Source organism: Megalopta genalis, chromosome 15 (assembly GCF_051020955.1).
Source record: "Megalopta genalis isolate 19385.01 chromosome 15, iyMegGena1_principal, whole genome shotgun sequence".
NCBI classification, from domain to species: Eukaryota; Metazoa; Arthropoda; class Insecta; order Hymenoptera; family Halictidae; genus Megalopta; species Megalopta genalis.
In genome coordinates, this window is record NC_135027.1 from 5,679,362 (window position 1) to 5,695,289 (window position 15,928).

Below are 15,928 nucleotides of genomic sequence, written 5' to 3' on the forward strand. Positions count from 1 at the left end.
TATAATGCGTCGAAAACTGTTGCACTTAGAATTATGTATTTCCATAAACTAGAATTCTGGTTCGAATATCTGATCTTGATCGAATTATTTGAATTTGTATTTTAGCGCTTCGACACGTGCTTCGAACGCGATTGGCGCAGTTCTCGCTGGTCACTGCTCGTCACTTCGTCAGCAAAGAATGATTTTGTAAATACATTGTACATAGGTACACAGAAAGGTTCATTCAATCATTGGTGTAATGTGTACGCATGGTGTTCAGTAGTATTGCATTCAAACCGTTCGGTTCTTTATCAAAAGCTTGTACCTCTATTTCAAGACATTTCTTTAAGATGGGACCTCTAGAAAATGCTAAGAAAATTGCGGCTTACAAAGCAGTTGACGAATACGTGAAGGTAAGTTTTTTCTTGAATTGCATTATGATATAGTGGGAGGTTATGCGGACGCCACCGGCGTCCTATACTTTGAATTTTTCGTACTATTATTTTCTAGGATAACAGCGTCATCGGAATTGGTAGCGGTTCTACTGTGATACACGCTGTTCATAGACTCGGTAATATTACATTATTTTACACCTACATAAATTGTTTATAGATTTTAATTAGACTCTGCTATGCTGTAATCATTTATTTTGCACGTTATAATTATGAAATGCGATCTTTGATCCCATCACGAGATTCGTGAAATTTTTCTCCTACTTCAGGAGTAAAAGTGTAGAAGTAATACATTTTGTTATTATACACAATCCAATCACTTATGCAAACATGAAATGAAATAATTAAAACAATTGTATTTTTTAGCTGAACGTGTTAAAGAAGAAAATATTCATGTCATCTGTGTTCCAACCTCATTTCAAGCCCGTCAATTAATATTGAATAATTGCCTTACACTAGGTGATTTAGAAACCTATCCTAAAGTAATGAACAATTTTTGTATTTTATTGTATCTAAGGTCAATATGTACTGAATTATTTATATATTAATAGTTGGATTGTGCAATCGATGGAGCAGATGAAGTTGACTGCGATATGAATCTCATTAAAGGTGGAGGAGGATGCTTGCTCCAAGAAAAGATTATTGCATCCTGCGCGAATCAACTTATTATAGTAGCTGATTATACGTAGGTATAACTTTAATTATTGTTTACATACATTTACTACTTTAATTCCATAATTTATAGGAAAAATTCTCAAAAGCTTGGGGAACAATATAAGAAAGGCATTCCCATTGAAGTAATTCCTATGGCATACATTGCCATTCAAAAAAGAATAGAAGATAATTATGGAGGAAATGTAAAAATGAGAATGGCCTTAGCAAAAGCTGTAAGAATTTCTTCTCTCCTTAGCTTATAGTACCAATAATTGAAACTACTAAAATTATTTTACTTATACTGTTTATTATACCAACAGGGTCCTGTCATAACAGACAATGGTAATTTCATTTTGGATTGGCACTTTCCAAAAAATCTGAGGAACTGGGATGAAATCAATACAGGAATTTCGATGATACCCGGAGTTGTTGAAACAGGTCTATTTATAAACATGGCAAAAAAAATATTTTTTGGTATGCCTGATGGCAGTGTTAAGGAACAGTCTTAACGCGTTTTAATAACGCTATCATGAATGTTCAGAATTTTAATGATATGTAATGGTTGATCGAAAGATTACTGAACTCCTTTGTGACGTGATAACTTCATTCTCATGTTTATTAAATCATTCATTATTCATTTTTATTGTTCACTTCTATTTTATATGTCACAATTTTGTGTCATTTCTTTTTACAAACGGATTTGTGAGGAGATGTTATACAGACTGAATGTACTCTGTAGTTGTGTTTTATCTATTTATTTAATTGCATTGATTCGAAAAAAAGAAAATACGGGACACTTGATGTACTTAACGCATTTACTTAATATCGAGCGTTTCGTTTCAACCAAATATTATTGTAGGTATGCTGTAAAAGGTGCTCAAATCAATATACACTCGATTTATATAGAAATAAAATAAGTATACAATGAAAAATGAAACTGAATAGACATTAAAGATCTAATTTTTATATGACATCGAAGAGTTTTTTTTCCAAAAATGTACCCCAATTTACGCTGCTCCATTGCTTACTATCTTATCACTACACAGTTGATTTTGATATTTTTTTCTGTAATTTTTCACAATAACGGAAATTGCTTTCGACCAAGAAATTTTGATCACAAAAAATTCTATACGCCCGAACAGGGACTCGAACCCTGGACCCTTAGATTAAAAGTCTAATGCTCTACCGACTGAGCTATCCAGGCAACTGGTGTGGATGAGATTTTTATACATTAAAAAGAAACGGAACATTTATTTAACAAATTTCATTTTATAATATTGCACTATTCAACAAATCAAATATTTTTTTGCTTTGATACTTGTAGAGCGTCACTTCCCAGACACGAATCCGAAAACCGAATTGCTCTATCACCCCAGTTTAAAAAAAAAACGAGTTTTTGTGAGAATAGTTAAATGTTAGAAAAAAATCAAATCATTACGTACACAAAAAGAATGCCCCATTGGACGTCTTTTTCGGCGTTGATCACACGTATCTGTGGCACTGCCAAGTCGAGGCAAGCGACTAGCAACCACGCGGCGCAAAATACCGTGTACGCGTGAGTACATTTCTTTGACCTATTCGAATTTTAAATCGCTTCGATACTTTCTCTCCATAGTTACTTCTTCACAAATGTTTACAGAATCATATGTCGTGGTCAGTTTTCGTGACAGGTGAACGACTTCTCATAAATATGTAAAAATATTGCGTAGAAAATACGTGCTTCGATATTTTTAAAAAATTTGACGGTCATTTAATACTATTTAGAAGTATAAAATATTATAAATATCGATATTGACATATTCAAGAACTTTTTCTCTTTCTTTTAGCTCAATATAATTTTTCTAATGTTTGTAGTTTTCGTGCAATAGGTCGTTTTTGCTAAAAATCGCACGCTCTCACAAAAACTCGTGTTTTTATGAAAACTGTTTTTTGAAAACAATTCGGTTTTCGGATTCGCGTTTGGGATGTGACGCTCTATAAAAATCACACAGTGATTATTAAAAGATAAAATGTGTGTTGGATGTGTGTTATTGATCACTTCATTCGGCATCATTTTAAAGTCAATATAAAGTACTAATTTTAATTTTTTTATTCCAAAAATGTAATTCAACCGTCACTGAAAATTATTCCCTTTTTGTTTGATCCTTTCTACGTTTCTGTTGAACTTTTTATAAAATAATTCATACATGGAACATCTTTTTATAGAAAAAAGGAAATATCACTTCTCACGGCAATGTTCATTCATTTTATACGCGGAAGACGCTATATATCAACGGTTATACTACTCTCGACCTCGACGCATGTCTTATTCATAAGGTGTGAACTCGGTTATGATTTACAATATTAAGTCGATTAACTTAATATTGACCATATATTTTCTGTACTACTGAAAGTCGTTCGAAAGACTTCGAGAAGGTGGAGAACAAAATGTGATAGTACATGTGAATAGAAAAATAATATTACATACGATATATACAAGTTACATTAAGTACCTTGCAAATATGAAAACCTTTTCTTCATTTATATAAAAATTCTATATAACATCAGCCTGTATCGTTTTATTTATTTATTATAGACGAATCCAGTGCTCATCAAACAAGTACATATTCTTGATCTGCGTTTCTTTTAGATACAGCGCAATCATTTAGAATCCGATTAATAAGATGTTCGTATAGAATTCTGAAAGCAGTTAGAACCTAAGAAAAAATATAATAGTTGAATGATTATGAGAGATTATGATTATATAATAATACCTAAATGATTGTGAGAGAAGGTTAAAAAATTTTAATGATCAAAAAAGATCAGGGGAGGAACGATTGGACAAAGGTTGAACGACCTTATCGTAACTCAGCGGGTTCTGATGTGCGAACGTTGTAAGTACTTAGCCCCGGCTGCTTTCCTCTGATTTACACAAAGACCTTTATCGGTCAGCTTTTGCTGGGCTATTCCATGCCATCAGATCGATCCTCGGATCGACGATCTGACCTTCTGTTTCCGATGTTTGCATATTTTCCGGATTTCGCCTATCATCTTCGTGGGTTTTCGTTCGATAAAAACGTGTTAACACCGCGGGTGGTTAGAAACCATCGAGAGATTTCATAGGGCGTTCCCTCAGCACTTACATCTCTAAATGCGTGTAACAGTTTCTTTAGGGGAAGGGAACATTAATTAACCTCTGACAGTAATCGGATTGCAATTTTTAAGCACTTTATGAAAATGGTTAACAATTGCTACAGAACGCTTAAAAGATCGCTTCTTGAGTATTGATTCTTAATAAGAAAGATTAGCAAACAATTAAGCAATAAATTCATGCAACTTCCTCACGTCAAGAGGACATCTTATGGAAAGTTGTCCTTGTGACAGCGAATGTTCCCAACCCCATTCATCTTCTGACTTTGACGAGTGCGGTCGTCGATTATCCATAAACCCAAGGACTTCTTACCCTTTGACAGGGTGTAAGCACATCATTTCTATGCGATTCCGGAAGTATGCAGATCGCAAAAGACCATTATGAACGGTCATGCGTTTCTCGAGCGCATGTATTTACGCCCTCGAACCATGACGAAAGGTGGGGGATTGTATTTGAAGAGGCGACGCGCGATTTCATCCCTCATACGCGAACCTGACTGCTCGTGCGACCAACAACCCCTGGTCAGAGAACGTGATCGAATCGGAAGAACTTCGAAACTTTTTGGGAACTATACCATCGAGGACTTCGAGCTGTACCGTTTGTGTCATTTCGGGAGAAGATTCGACATGAAGGTAAGATCCTGTTTCTTCTATGTATATTCTATATTCATTCTTCTTCGAGGCCATTTATCAGACTTTCATCATAGAAACTTTTGAGAAGTGTCATCGCGCAACGTTATCTATTTGATGCCTTCAAATATCAAAAATATCATTCTCGAGTATATTCGAATAGTTCAAAGATGAATTCAGTTAGCAGTACATTCTTGTGAGTCAATAATGCAGACTCCTAGTTTCAATGAGTTTCTATGAGTTTTATAGATTATATTGAAATCTAAATGCATGAATACGGAGTTTATCTGATTTATAGCTTCGAACAGATTTTTCACTGTAATCTTTGTTGTAAAGAAACGATATTTCGATGAATAGAGAGGCTGTTAATAATAATCATCTACTCGAAATCGACTAAATTCTAAATAATCGCGCATTTTCAGCGTCTATCGCCATCGTGTTATTTTTTTCGCAGCTAGCTAGCATCGGTTATTTTCATTAAAAGTAATTATTCCCTCCGATGACGAACACACTGCTCCGAGATGCGATCGACCGCCAGTATAGTTGGACATTAATTAACCACAGTACAAACCTGATTAAAGTCGTAAGCAGATTACAAACGGTTCACATATTCGAAAGCTTCGCATACGACACTTATTACGTAAACGGCGTATGTGATTATTAGAAATTACGCGTGGCCCAGTGTAATTACCGAGATATCTCGACGTCGCGTCGCGTCGCGTCGTTTAATATTTACCGAATAACGAGGAGAATTTATTAATGACTGTGCGTCGTCGGTTAATCGACATCGATCAATCTTTTCAGACGATAGCCTGTATCGCTTTATGCCTTGGTCTCGCGTTTCTCGCAGATGCAACGCGCACGGAGCAATCACAAAACAAGGTGACAATATACTGCCGGTATTCCATCCAATCTCTTCAGAAAACATCCTCTGAAGAGATTCATGAAATCGAAACAAACGTTATTCGATGCTAATAAGATCTTCCGATTTCCAGATCCAAGAACAGTTGCTAGACATGCTGACCACAGACGAGATGCTCAAGATCAAGAGACCGTTTTGCAACGCGTTCACTGGTAAATCTATGTTCAAAGTTTGTTCTTGCAATCAATTCAAAATAGTTTGAACCTTGCGTGGACTGTTAATAGATTTTCGGGAATTTAAGGAATTGAATTAATGAAATTATTGAAATGGGGGGGTATAGGATATTAGCTTGTACCGGTAATTAAGACATAACGAGACGAGTTTACCGATAAACGAATTGGTTATAGGCTGCGGAAGGAAGAGGAGCTTCCCGGGAAATCTGCCAGCCCAGGAATTCGAGCTCGACGGAACCGTGCGACTTCCGGTTTCCGTGTATAAAGCGTTGCTGAGGGCCGCGTCTCAAAATATGAGAATCGATCGTGAGACGAACGAGTACCAGCTTTCGGATGTCCCGCAGGTGTATCTCGCCGGTAGAACACCTGTTCGCAAGAGGCTGGCGGATCCGTTGGCTTCTTCGGATTAATTCGATCGCCTAAACCCGTGCGCGGACAATAGCGAACCTCGTCGCGCCGAGCTGCGTGAACACGGAAGAACCTTGCTTTAATTACTCGTTCCCTCATCTTCATTTATTTATTGACAAGCTGCGTTGAGCAGATGCGTAGAGTTTCGTGGACCAATTCAGATGAACCGGAGTCCAGCGGACACTTCTATCGGGTAGCAAACAAAGAAGGACTTTGTTGACCATTCGACCGGGTGATTGTTCAATTATACCTATGAAAACGTAACAGCAATTCACGTAAATACAATTCTATAATGTATGCATAATTTATGAAGTGAGAAAATTATTCGTCGAAGCAAGAAAAGAATTAGAAGCTTCCGTTGTCCCCGGTAGAAATGGTTAAATTTTACTGATCTCTCCACCGCACCGGCTCCAAACAGTTGTGTACAAACGTATAGAGCTCGTAGTCCAAGCGACACAAAATAGACCGTTCGATTTAGAGACGCGTCACATGTACCTTCGTTGAGACCCAATAAAATGTGACGCTACTATCGGTGTTAATCGTAAACTGATCGCAATTATTTATTTCGAGAGTATATTTAAATGTGGACCATCAGTTTGATGGTAACGCTACCGTTCCAGAGGTACCTAGTGTTCCTCGATGACCCACCATCGGCGAACGGTAGCTTGGTGAACAGAACTTGGCGGGGGATGCTCGATCCGATGCACTCTGGATTGTCCGGTTCTCCAGTTAATTTTGGACGGCCCCAAAAATAATCGGAGCAGAGCGTGCTCGGATCCCAGATTCGGGAGCGTCGATCTTGCCGCAGCTGTTCCTCAGAATGATCTAAAATCTAGCGATCCAGACGTTGTACGATCGAGAAACTTCGTCAAGCGTTTCTGCCGCGTTTTATTACCTCGAGGCGCACTTTATAGGAAAACGGCCACTCCAAGAGGGAGTCATAAGCACCACGCGTTAGTCCGACGGCCATGAAGACGGTGCCATCGGGAAAATAGCGCGGTGTCGCTTTCATATACATGGCGTAACCGTTCTGAGCCGTGTAAAAAGTTGGACTTCGCTCGGAACGAGCCGTTTTCCAGCTTGCTAGCTTCTTGTCGAAGTTCTTTATCTGCCAGTAGTAGAAGAAGACGCTCGATGACTCTGCAAAACGTAGGATAATCTCTCGTTCGTTGCGTTTCACGACATTTCCGCGGGTATTAAGTTGTCCGATAGCTCGGAGGACACGTTGAGGAGGGCCGAGCTTATTGAACAACCTAATTTATCGATTATGCGAAACGAGAAGGTTCCAGCAGCATGTGTTCTCGATCTCGGTGAATACGTAACGCAATCGATCGCGGAGAACAGCCTAGCACGGCGATCAAATTGTAGAAAATAAATGAACCATTCGTTGATGAAACTCTCTGCACGGTATTGTTGAACGCGTCGATTTCGGCCTGCCTCGGGGATCGAAAGACGATTTTGCGATTATCTTCGAGGCCGATTCGATAACTTCCTAGATTATCGTTATTGAGCTTCGATCTTTTGTTCTCCAAAAGGCTGTGAAGCATCGTCTTGATCTCCTCCAGTTCTTGCGACAAGTTCTTCTCTAGGGATCGCAGTCTCTCGTCGATCGCCTCTGAAGAGATCATTTTTCGAAAGATCGAAACAATTTTTTAATGTTTTCACCTGCTTGGAAAACCAACTGAATACCAACACTTACTTGCGGTGCAAGCTCCGGTAAGCACTCTGGTCACAGTGGCTTTTGCACTCGCAACCAATTCATCGGTAGCAATTTTGCAGGTAGCATGTTGTGTTTCTGTAATGTCTTCGTTGTTCGTTACGTTTACATCTGTGGACACTGAAATTCGTTTGAAAATGTTTCATAAATGTATGATTGTGATCTGATCGTGATTATTCCTGATCACACTATTATCCATTTTGAACACTTACGAAGTTTCGACGCGCTCGCAACGCTTGCAACACGGCAAGTTAAATAGAGCGTATTGAGAGACAAGACCAATAAAACGTACGATGTCATCGCTGGGAGGTGTTCGATCTGCAATCATTACAAATCACTTCTGCTGTTTAATTAATCTTACCATTGTTTCGAAGGCTGAACAACAACAGTTTCGATTTGAATTACGTGAAGATGATACAGAATCGTGTTTGGAAACAAGCAATTTTAAATAAAGAAACGTTCGAAAGCGAACATTTTGGTACACACGCGTCTGTTACACGACCTGGCCACCGCGTAACTGTCCTCTTCATCTTCTATGATTTATAAATTATACCTTGATCCCTACCCCTTTGTGACTTTCCTATAGAAATCGTTCCTCTTTCATAAATTCTGTTTAATATGGTAAGCCCAGAAGATTAGTATCTTTATTCGTGAGAGCACTGGTCAACGGATCTCTCCACAATTTAATTCGAAAGAAATTGAATTTTCAAAAAATGATAACGTTCAAAATCTCGATGAAAATCTTAGAAGATACTGGAATTCAGAGTCGCTAGAACTTCGGTAGACAGATTAAAAAATGTTTCTTCTTTACTGTCCATGAGAAAGACAAAAATAGATATCGACGAGCACGTGGATTTTTGAAAGAGGCGCCCGTAGTATTTGGCGGTCTTTTTGACAGACGCGGTGGGAACGCGTGCGTCTGTTAACGTTGGTCCGGCTTCCAGCCGTTTTTTCATTTTAAATTGCACAGGTTTAAGTGACACAGGATGACCGAAAATGTTCAAGGAACGTTCGTGTCGGAAAAAATTGCTAAAATCCGATGGAAACACGAGAATTTCGAGGAAGCTTCGAATTTTTTGACCGGCAGTTGGGATGATCCGGTAAGGTTATCTTTAACAAACTTAACCTGTAGTATCCTCGTGTTTGTATTACTCTATTTATTATTTTTTAACATGCTTTATCTAATGATTAGCATAAATTTGCTTGAACTCATTTAAAGTTTAAGTTAATTGACGATGACGTTCGATACAGGTGAATAAAGTGACCTATTGGACGTTCGAAGTGAACGATGTCGGCGAGTCTTATCCAGCGGTAGTTACCTCCTATGCAATTCTTGGAAACGTGACTGAAATTAAAGTATATAATTTATATTTAATAATATTAATCATTTAGTCTCTTTTTATTTATCATTCGGTCATTTTTTATAGTTTATTTCAAGAGATTTCTTTGTGGTATCCTCATCCGTTGGCACCGTAAGATTATTACAGATCCATGAGAATCCATATTCACAATTTAAGGCACACGCGTCCTGGGAATCCCTACATAAATTCAAGTATACATGCTCGTGAAATATTAATCTGCCATTATATCATCTTGTTGTATACTATTTATATATATATTTATTTATATACATATGTTATACATACTTACAGTAGAACATCTGATTATGCATCTTGCACCGCATTGTCTACTTTCGAACAAGATATAGTTTCTGTAGGAGAAGATGGAAGAATCAATCTTCTAACTGCTGGACAGAAGAAGCCTGTTAGAGTTATTGGTAAATAAAATTTTTTATATTTTATTTTATGTGTATAAATACAATATTTAATTATTAAATATCCAAATGTGTTTTTAGAAGAAGCTGATAGCTGTTCCTTGTACTGTGTCGATTTCTTAAGACACAATGAAATACTTACAGGAAATCTTAGGGGTCACATGAAAGTATGGGACTTGAGAAACAATCAGGATTTTCCTGCAACAACATTCATGCTCTCAGAGCAAGCAAAAGTATGGATACTCTTATCCATATAAAGTTGGACCATTGTATGTTAATAAAATATTAAAATTTACCGTAGACAGAAGCCACGAGTATCGCGCATCATCCAACACAGAGGCATATTGTTGTTGCCGGTGGTGGTGACGGTAGCTTAACAGTGTGGGATTTGAGACACAATACATATCCAATGTCTCAACTCAATGCTCACGCCAAGGCTGTTAGCGAAATTCTCTTTCACCCTGATAGACCAGAAAACTTATTTTCCTGTTCAAATAGCGGCGAACTGTGGCACTGGAATAACACTCAACACTCAAAATTGAGTCTTGGTAAAACTTGAATATTAAAAACTTTAAATATTATGTGATTAGGAATTTTATTGCGACATATTAATGTGCTATTTGCTTTAGATCCTACAAATACACATTGGTTAAATACAATCGGGGCAAATTGCAGAATAAATGTAACATCGCTCTGCAGCACTATGCACAAACCAATAAACAGTATTGACATAAACAGATCAACCCTACTATTTGGATGTGACAACGAAGCTATGTACATTATCCGAAATATACCTCTTTAATAGCTAGACAATTTTAATCGCACATTTCTACTTGTAATATACCGAAAAATAAATATGTTTTTTAATCTACATTCATTGATTCCCATAAACAAGTGACCTCGTCGATAAAATAGATTAATCTTAATTATATCAATTAATCAAATTGGAAATTTTAATCGAATAGAGTTCGAACCTATTTGAATGTAGAATTGCGTGATGATATTTACCATTTTAAATTAAGCGCGTAGAAAGATATATTGTTACGCCATAATTTTATAATGCTGAACACGCCATCTCTCGTCAATTCTTCCGAATACAATTACAGGAAGCTGTAGCCAGTTTGCCATTTTGTGACGCCGTGTATCGAAGTTCGTAAACAGATTTTGCTTTTCTTGCCTACGAACTGACAAGAATTATGTCAAAACGGAGGATCGAGGTTGTGGATCCGTATGTTAAACGGAAAGCGTGAGTGATTTACCATACGTACAATCGTGGAATTTGGAAAACTTGTCAAAATATCTTGCCATGTGCATTGTTACAAGTTTTTCCAATGCTATCAGAAATTTTGTTCAACGATTCTTGTACGTTCCAAATAGCTTCTGTTAAAAGATCATATTGATCGTCAAGAGTAACGCGATAAAAGGTTTCTCTGGAATTTACGTCCCTAAATTGTATTGTAAATCTTTACTGTTGCTGTTGACTTGTTTGGTCAACTCAGGTGTAAAGGTTCTCAACTGAATTTCCTTTCCTGTGATTCACTGTTACCGTTAATAATGTGATAGAAAATATTCATTCTGAGTGATTTAATCAACGATTCTATAGATCGTCTACGCATAGAATCATCAATTATAATCATATAGGAATGACATTTCGTCAAAAATTGAAATACCATTGTTTTCCAAAAATCTGATTCTTATAACCAATTGAGTGTTCTCAACCTTCGTTGTCTAATTTCTTTTAAAACTTGTTAAATATTTATCTACGTATTTATTATGTCACAGAGATGGCTCAACATCCAATAGCACAACCATACCCTCAGCAGCACCAAAAAGTCAGGTTCAATTGAACCCTTACACTGGTTTGCCTTATACACCAAGATTTCATGAGTTTTATAAAAAGCGGATCACCTTGCCAGTGTTCGAGTATCGTGCTGATTTTATGAGGTTATTGTCTCAGCATCAGTGTATTGTACTCGTTGGTGAAACAGGATCAGGTAAAACAACACAAATACCACAATGGTGTGTGGAATATTCAAAGTGTATGGGCATCAAAGGAGTTGCTTGTACACAACCAAGAAGAGTGGCAGCTATGTCTGTTGCACAAAGAGTCTCAGAGGAAATGGATGTTGCATTAGGTAAATTAGCTACAGCACAGTTTGTTCAAAACTATAGCTTATCATTAATGTGGATTTTATAGTTTCCTGAATTATGAATTATTTTCATCAGGTCAGGAAGTCGGATATAGTATCCGTTTTGAAGATTGCAGTACTCCAAAAACTGTATTGAAGTATATGACTGATGGTATGCTTCTTCGTGAAGGGATGTCAGATCCAATGCTTGAGGCCTACCAAGTGATTCTATTAGATGAAGCTCACGAAAGGACTTTAGCCACGGATTTATTGATGGGTGTGTTGAAAGAAGTGATTAAACAGAGAACAGATTTGAAGCTTGTGATTATGAGTGCAACATTAGATGCTGGGAAATTTCAACAGTATTTTGATAATGCACCTTTAATGAATGTACCTGGCAGAACGCATCCTGTTGAAATTTTTTATACACCTGAACCTGAAAGAGATTATTTAGAAGCAGCTATCAGGACTGTTACTCAGATACACATGTGTGAGGAGGTAGCAGGAGATTTGTTACTATTTTTAACTGGTCAAGAAGAGATCGAAGAAGCATGTAAGAGAATCAAAAGAGAAATGGATAATTTAGGTACGGACGTAGGTGAACTAAAATGCATACCACTATATTCTACACTGCCCCCGAATCTCCAACAGAGAATATTCGAACCAGCACCACCCACAAAATCAAATGGTGCTATTGGTAGAAAAGTAGTAGTCTCAACTAATATTGCAGAAACATCATTAACTATCGACGGTGTCGTCTTTGTAATAGATCCCGGTTTCGCGAAACAGAAGGTAAATATTCACATACATCTTGTTTTGCTGTATTTCTTAACGTTTCCGTGCGAATATTGTCCTATAATAATAATTATTTTTTTAACAGGTATATAATCCCAGAATTCGTGTGGAATCCCTTCTAGTGTCACCTATTAGCAAAGCTTCTGCTCAACAAAGAGCGGGCAGAGCCGGTCGTACAAGACCTGGCAAATGTTTTCGACTATATACGGAAAAAGCATACAAGAACGAAATGCAAGAAAATACGTATCCTGAAATATTAAGATCAAATCTTGGCAGTGTTGTATTACAACTGAAAAAGCTTGGCATCGATGATTTAGTACGTGTAGGAAGATTATCTCATTCATCTAAATGAGGCAGATGTTATGATATGTTTTGTTATTGGTTGTAGGTTCACTTTGATTTCATGGATCCCCCTGCTCCAGAAACTCTCATGAGAGCTCTGGAACTTCTAAATTATTTGGCAGCACTAGATGACGACGGAAATCTCACGGATTTGGGAGCTGTGATGGCAGAATTTCCATTGGACCCTCAACTAGCGAAAATGCTAATTGCATCTTGCAATCATAACTGCAGTAATGAGATTCTTAGCATTACTGCTATGCTTTCAGGTAATGTATGAATAAGACTATTTTGTTTTTCGAGAAACAATACTAGGTTCGTGTCCGCTTTGTATATTTCTTTCTTTTTAAATCGAAATGTTGTTAATACAATAAAAGCTATTAAGAAAACGTCAGGTTCGTGGTAAGGTAACGTGGTTTTATATTGATGATTGATATTGTATTAGTCCCACAGTGTTTTGTGAGGCCCAATGAATCAAAGAAGGCTGCGGATGACGCTAAAATGCGATTTGCACACATCGATGGAGATCACTTAACGCTGTTAAACGTGTATCACGCTTTTAAACAAAGTAAGTATCGAGTAAATAATTGAATTATATGAATCTTTATCGAATCTTGGCTCCAATGACCTTCTTTTTCGCAGACTTCGAAGACCCACAATGGTGTTACGACAACTTTGTCAATTACCGATCTCTGAAAAGTGGCGACAACGTCAGGCAACAGTTAAGCCGAATAATGGATAGATTTTCTTTAAAACGTACCTCGACGGATTTTACATCAAAAGATTATTATATTAATATCAGAAAAGCGTTAGTGAACGGCTTCTTCATGCAGGTACTGTCGCCTTTGACTGTAATTTTTACCTCTTACAATAAATAATACAACTATCATTTTTTCCCTCCCTTTTTTTGTATGCAGGTTGCTCACTTGGAGAGAACTGGACATTATTTAACCATCAAAGATAATCAAATTGTACAGCTTCATCCAAGCAGTTGTTTAGACCACAAGCCTGAATGGGTGATCTATAATGAGTTTGTGCTTACGACTAAAAATTACATTAGAACAGTTACTGATATCAAACGTGAGTATTTAGATCATTGCTATATCATACACAGAACTTTCATTAATAGTTAATACTTTTATTCTTCACAGCCGATTGGTTGCTAAAAATAGCGCCACAATATTACGATTTACAAAACTTTCCACAATGCGAAGCAAAGAGACAATTGGAGGTGATCCAAACGAAATTAGACTCGAAACAGTATCAAGAAGGATTCTAACCCTTATATATTTTAGATATTTTCAAAAATGATGTCAAACGGTTGATAATGTGTGATCGGCTCCGTTTTTTGCATTACGCCTGACACATACATATAATACGTAAACACAATTCACACACATACACACGCAAACAGTTTTTTCGAACAGAAAGCCAAAATACCAAACATTTTGAGGCACATCCAAAAGAGTAGTTACCTGCTCCGCAACTTTCACTTTAATATGTAAAGATAAAAGACAAGTCTTAATGAACATTTCTAGTTTTGTACAAGCTTCAACGACTTGTACATTTTTTAGACTCGTGTGCTGAGGAACTTCTTGAAGTATTTGTAGACCTCGATTTATCCCTCGATTATAAAGCAAATGAAAAAAATTGACGTTTAATCTGCTAGACGCACGCGGAAAGCATATATAGTTGATTGATAAATGATTTATTTATGTACATTAAAAAAAAGTGTAGCGATTAAGTAATTTTACCAGTAGAATTTGTTGTTCGACGTTTGCACACTTGGAATATAATACTAGATAAAGATAGATTAATTTTTGTATTAAATGTTGAACATGGTATGATAATTAAGACGCGTACAATGCCTGATTACGGATAATTGAAGGGCAATGGCTACACAGAATTATCGAACCAAATTATGTTTTTTTCCTTGTACGTTTAAAGAAAGTAGTGCTATTTTACGTGTTACGTATTTCACTTTTTTTCTAACTACATACAGTCAAGAGCATCATATAATATTTATTGTGCTTACAATGGAGCTAAGCAACTTGCCACCAAACATTCATCTTCGTTTATAAGCGACACAATTGCGTTGTTTCCCTAATTTCACATGAAAAGTTCCCTGCTAATTAAACGATACTTCTAATAAAGAAAGGAAGTAATTGCGTTAAAACGCGAGTAAGAGAAATCGTGATGTTAACAGATATTTTAAAAAGAACTACACGCAGTAGGTTTACAAGAAACAAATCAAATTATTCTTATTTATCAATACTAGTATAATAGAAATGATAAATCACCCTTCAGAATATAATACTTGACCAACTTTTAATATCGTATGCGTAACGAACAGAACTTTGAATTTTCTAGTTTATTATTAGACTGCGGATTTTATGCATTTGTTGCATTTTTGAAATTTTGAAACTCGATATCGAATAATGTTTTCTCTTTGGAATATGACAAAATCTCTCATAGAGTAAAACAATTCTTTCAATTATTTATTTTGTTCACAAAAACTTATTTTAGCATAAGAATTCGCAGTTGACTTATTGTATATTCGTGGAATTTAAATAATATCAGAAAATCGCTGTAAAATTAATTTTTTGCTATCGAAGATGCGGTTTCGCTTGTTTGAATGCATTCAGTGATTATTTTAATTTTTGTAAATAAAAATTACACAGGTATCCAAAAGGGTATACATATACAGGAACCACAGAACGATCGTGAACAGTTTTCATTGTATTGTATCACTTCATTCCAATAAAACATTGAAAATATCACGAGTCAAATGAACAGTCGTTAGTAAATATGCAGTAGAATACAATAG

At 36.6% G+C, this 15,928-nt stretch overlaps 5 protein-coding genes and 1 non-coding gene across 9 annotated transcripts; 4 read left to right on the forward strand and 2 right to left on the reverse strand.

The window, feature by feature from the left end:
* Positions 1-93: 93 nt before the first annotated feature.
* Rpi (Ribose-5-phosphate isomerase) lies at positions 94-2,056 on the forward strand. Its single transcript, XM_033469088.2, has 6 exons — positions 94-392; positions 490-550; positions 798-913; positions 983-1,116; positions 1,177-1,318; positions 1,406-2,056. Exons 1-6 carry the CDS (start codon positions 249-251, stop codon positions 1,592-1,594), a joined length of 786 nt encoding a protein of 261 aa, XP_033324979.1. The 5' UTR covers positions 94-248; the 3' UTR covers positions 1,595-2,056.
* Positions 2,057-2,216: 160 nt separating this feature from the next.
* Positions 2,217-2,289, reverse strand: TRNAK-UUU (transfer RNA lysine (anticodon UUU)). Its single transcript has one exon. It is a non-coding gene; the product is annotated as a tRNA-Lys (tRNA).
* A 2,027-nt stretch (positions 2,290-4,316) lies between these two features.
* On the forward strand, positions 4,317-6,893 carry LOC117219549 (uncharacterized). Its single transcript, XM_033468751.2, has 4 exons — positions 4,317-4,847; positions 5,649-5,726; positions 5,840-5,918; positions 6,114-6,893. The coding sequence occupies exons 1-4, from the start codon at positions 4,596-4,598 to the stop codon at positions 6,347-6,349; spliced, it is 645 nt and encodes a 214-aa protein (XP_033324642.2). The 5' UTR covers positions 4,317-4,595; the 3' UTR covers positions 6,350-6,893.
* Positions 6,426-8,824, reverse strand: LOC117219548 (uncharacterized). 3 transcript variants are annotated; one of them, XM_076526634.1, is made up of 7 exons: positions 8,551-8,824; positions 8,277-8,382; positions 8,047-8,184; positions 7,729-7,962; positions 7,243-7,487; positions 6,960-7,179; positions 6,426-6,597 (listed from the first exon to the last, which is right to left on the reverse strand). In XM_076526634.1, the coding sequence occupies exons 2-7, from the start codon at positions 8,362-8,364 to the stop codon at positions 6,449-6,451; spliced, it is 1,074 nt and encodes a 357-aa protein (XP_076382749.1). In that variant the 5' UTR covers positions 8,365-8,382; positions 8,551-8,824; the 3' UTR covers positions 6,426-6,448. The 3 variants fall into 3 exon arrangements, with proteins under 3 accessions (XP_076382749.1, XP_076382750.1, XP_033324640.2); XM_076526635.1 differs by having other exon boundaries at positions 6,974-7,179; positions 8,277-8,824; XM_033468749.2 differs by lacking the exon at positions 6,426-6,597 and having other exon boundaries at positions 6,875-7,179; positions 8,277-8,824.
* Positions 8,825-8,946: 122 nt separating this feature from the next.
* On the forward strand, positions 8,947-10,709 carry LOC143260615 (nucleoporin Nup43-like). 2 transcript variants are annotated; one of them, XM_076526637.1, is made up of 7 exons: positions 8,947-9,164; positions 9,316-9,420; positions 9,492-9,616; positions 9,720-9,841; positions 9,920-10,071; positions 10,140-10,386; positions 10,468-10,709. In XM_076526637.1, the coding sequence occupies exons 1-7, from the start codon at positions 9,051-9,053 to the stop codon at positions 10,638-10,640; spliced, it is 1,038 nt and encodes a 345-aa protein (XP_076382752.1). In that variant the 5' UTR covers positions 8,947-9,050; the 3' UTR covers positions 10,641-10,709. The 2 variants fall into 2 exon arrangements, with proteins under 2 accessions (XP_076382752.1, XP_076382751.1); XM_076526636.1 differs by having other exon boundaries at positions 8,948-9,164; positions 9,717-9,841.
* Positions 10,710-10,924: 215 nt separating this feature from the next.
* Positions 10,925-15,890, forward strand: LOC117219691 (DEAH-box helicase 15). The gene is made up of 9 exons (XM_033469022.2): positions 10,925-11,084; positions 11,621-11,973; positions 12,065-12,759; positions 12,848-13,078; positions 13,151-13,370; positions 13,547-13,669; positions 13,744-13,934; positions 14,019-14,181; positions 14,253-15,890. Exons 1-9 carry the CDS (start codon positions 11,035-11,037, stop codon positions 14,378-14,380), a joined length of 2,154 nt encoding a protein of 717 aa, XP_033324913.1. The 5' UTR covers positions 10,925-11,034; the 3' UTR covers positions 14,381-15,890.
* Positions 15,891-15,928: the final 38 nt, after the last annotated feature.

Excerpts from the sequence above, each read along its gene's own strand:
- Rpi (XM_033469088.2), top strand. The coding sequence starts at position 249 with ATGGTGTTCAGTAGTATTGCATTCAAACCGTTCGGTTCTTTATCAAAA. Across the intron at positions 551-797 it reads ACACGCTGTTCATAGACTCG|CTGAACGTGTTAAAGAAGAA; the intron begins GTAATATTACAT and ends TGTATTTTTTAG. Across the intron at positions 914-982 it reads ATTTAGAAACCTATCCTAAA|TTGGATTGTGCAATCGATGG; the intron begins GTAATGAACAAT and ends ATATATTAATAG.
- LOC117219549 (XM_033468751.2), top strand. The coding sequence starts at position 4,596 with ATGAACGGTCATGCGTTTCTCGAGCGCATGTATTTACGCCCTCGAACC. Across the intron at positions 4,848-5,648 it reads GGAGAAGATTCGACATGAAG|ACGATAGCCTGTATCGCTTT; the intron begins GTAAGATCCTGT and ends CAATCTTTTCAG. Across the intron at positions 5,919-6,113 it reads GTTTTGCAACGCGTTCACTG|GCTGCGGAAGGAAGAGGAGC; the intron begins GTAAATCTATGT and ends AATTGGTTATAG.
- LOC117219548 (XM_076526634.1), bottom strand. The coding sequence starts at position 8,364 with ATGACATCGTACGTTTTATTGGTCTTGTCTCTCAATACGCTCTATTTA. Across the intron at positions 8,185-8,276 it reads TGCGAGCGCGTCGAAACTTC|TGTCCACAGATGTAAACGTA; the intron begins GTAAGTGTTCAA and ends AACGAATTTCAG. Across the intron at positions 6,598-6,959 it reads CACTAGGTACCTCTGGAACG|GTATAATTGAACAATCACCC; the intron begins GTAGCGTTACCA and ends ACGTTTTCATAG.
- LOC143260615 (XM_076526636.1), top strand. The coding sequence starts at position 9,051 with ATGACCGAAAATGTTCAAGGAACGTTCGTGTCGGAAAAAATTGCTAAA. Across the intron at positions 10,072-10,139 it reads TGCTCTCAGAGCAAGCAAAA|ACAGAAGCCACGAGTATCGC; the intron begins GTATGGATACTC and ends AATTTACCGTAG. Across the intron at positions 10,387-10,467 it reads ACACTCAAAATTGAGTCTTG|ATCCTACAAATACACATTGG; the intron begins GTAAAACTTGAA and ends TATTTGCTTTAG.
- LOC117219691 (XM_033469022.2), top strand. The coding sequence starts at position 11,035 with ATGTCAAAACGGAGGATCGAGGTTGTGGATCCGTATGTTAAACGGAAA. Across the intron at positions 13,670-13,743 it reads GTATCACGCTTTTAAACAAA|ACTTCGAAGACCCACAATGG; the intron begins GTAAGTATCGAG and ends TCTTTTTCGCAG. Across the intron at positions 13,935-14,018 it reads TGAACGGCTTCTTCATGCAG|GTTGCTCACTTGGAGAGAAC; the intron begins GTACTGTCGCCT and ends TTTTGTATGCAG.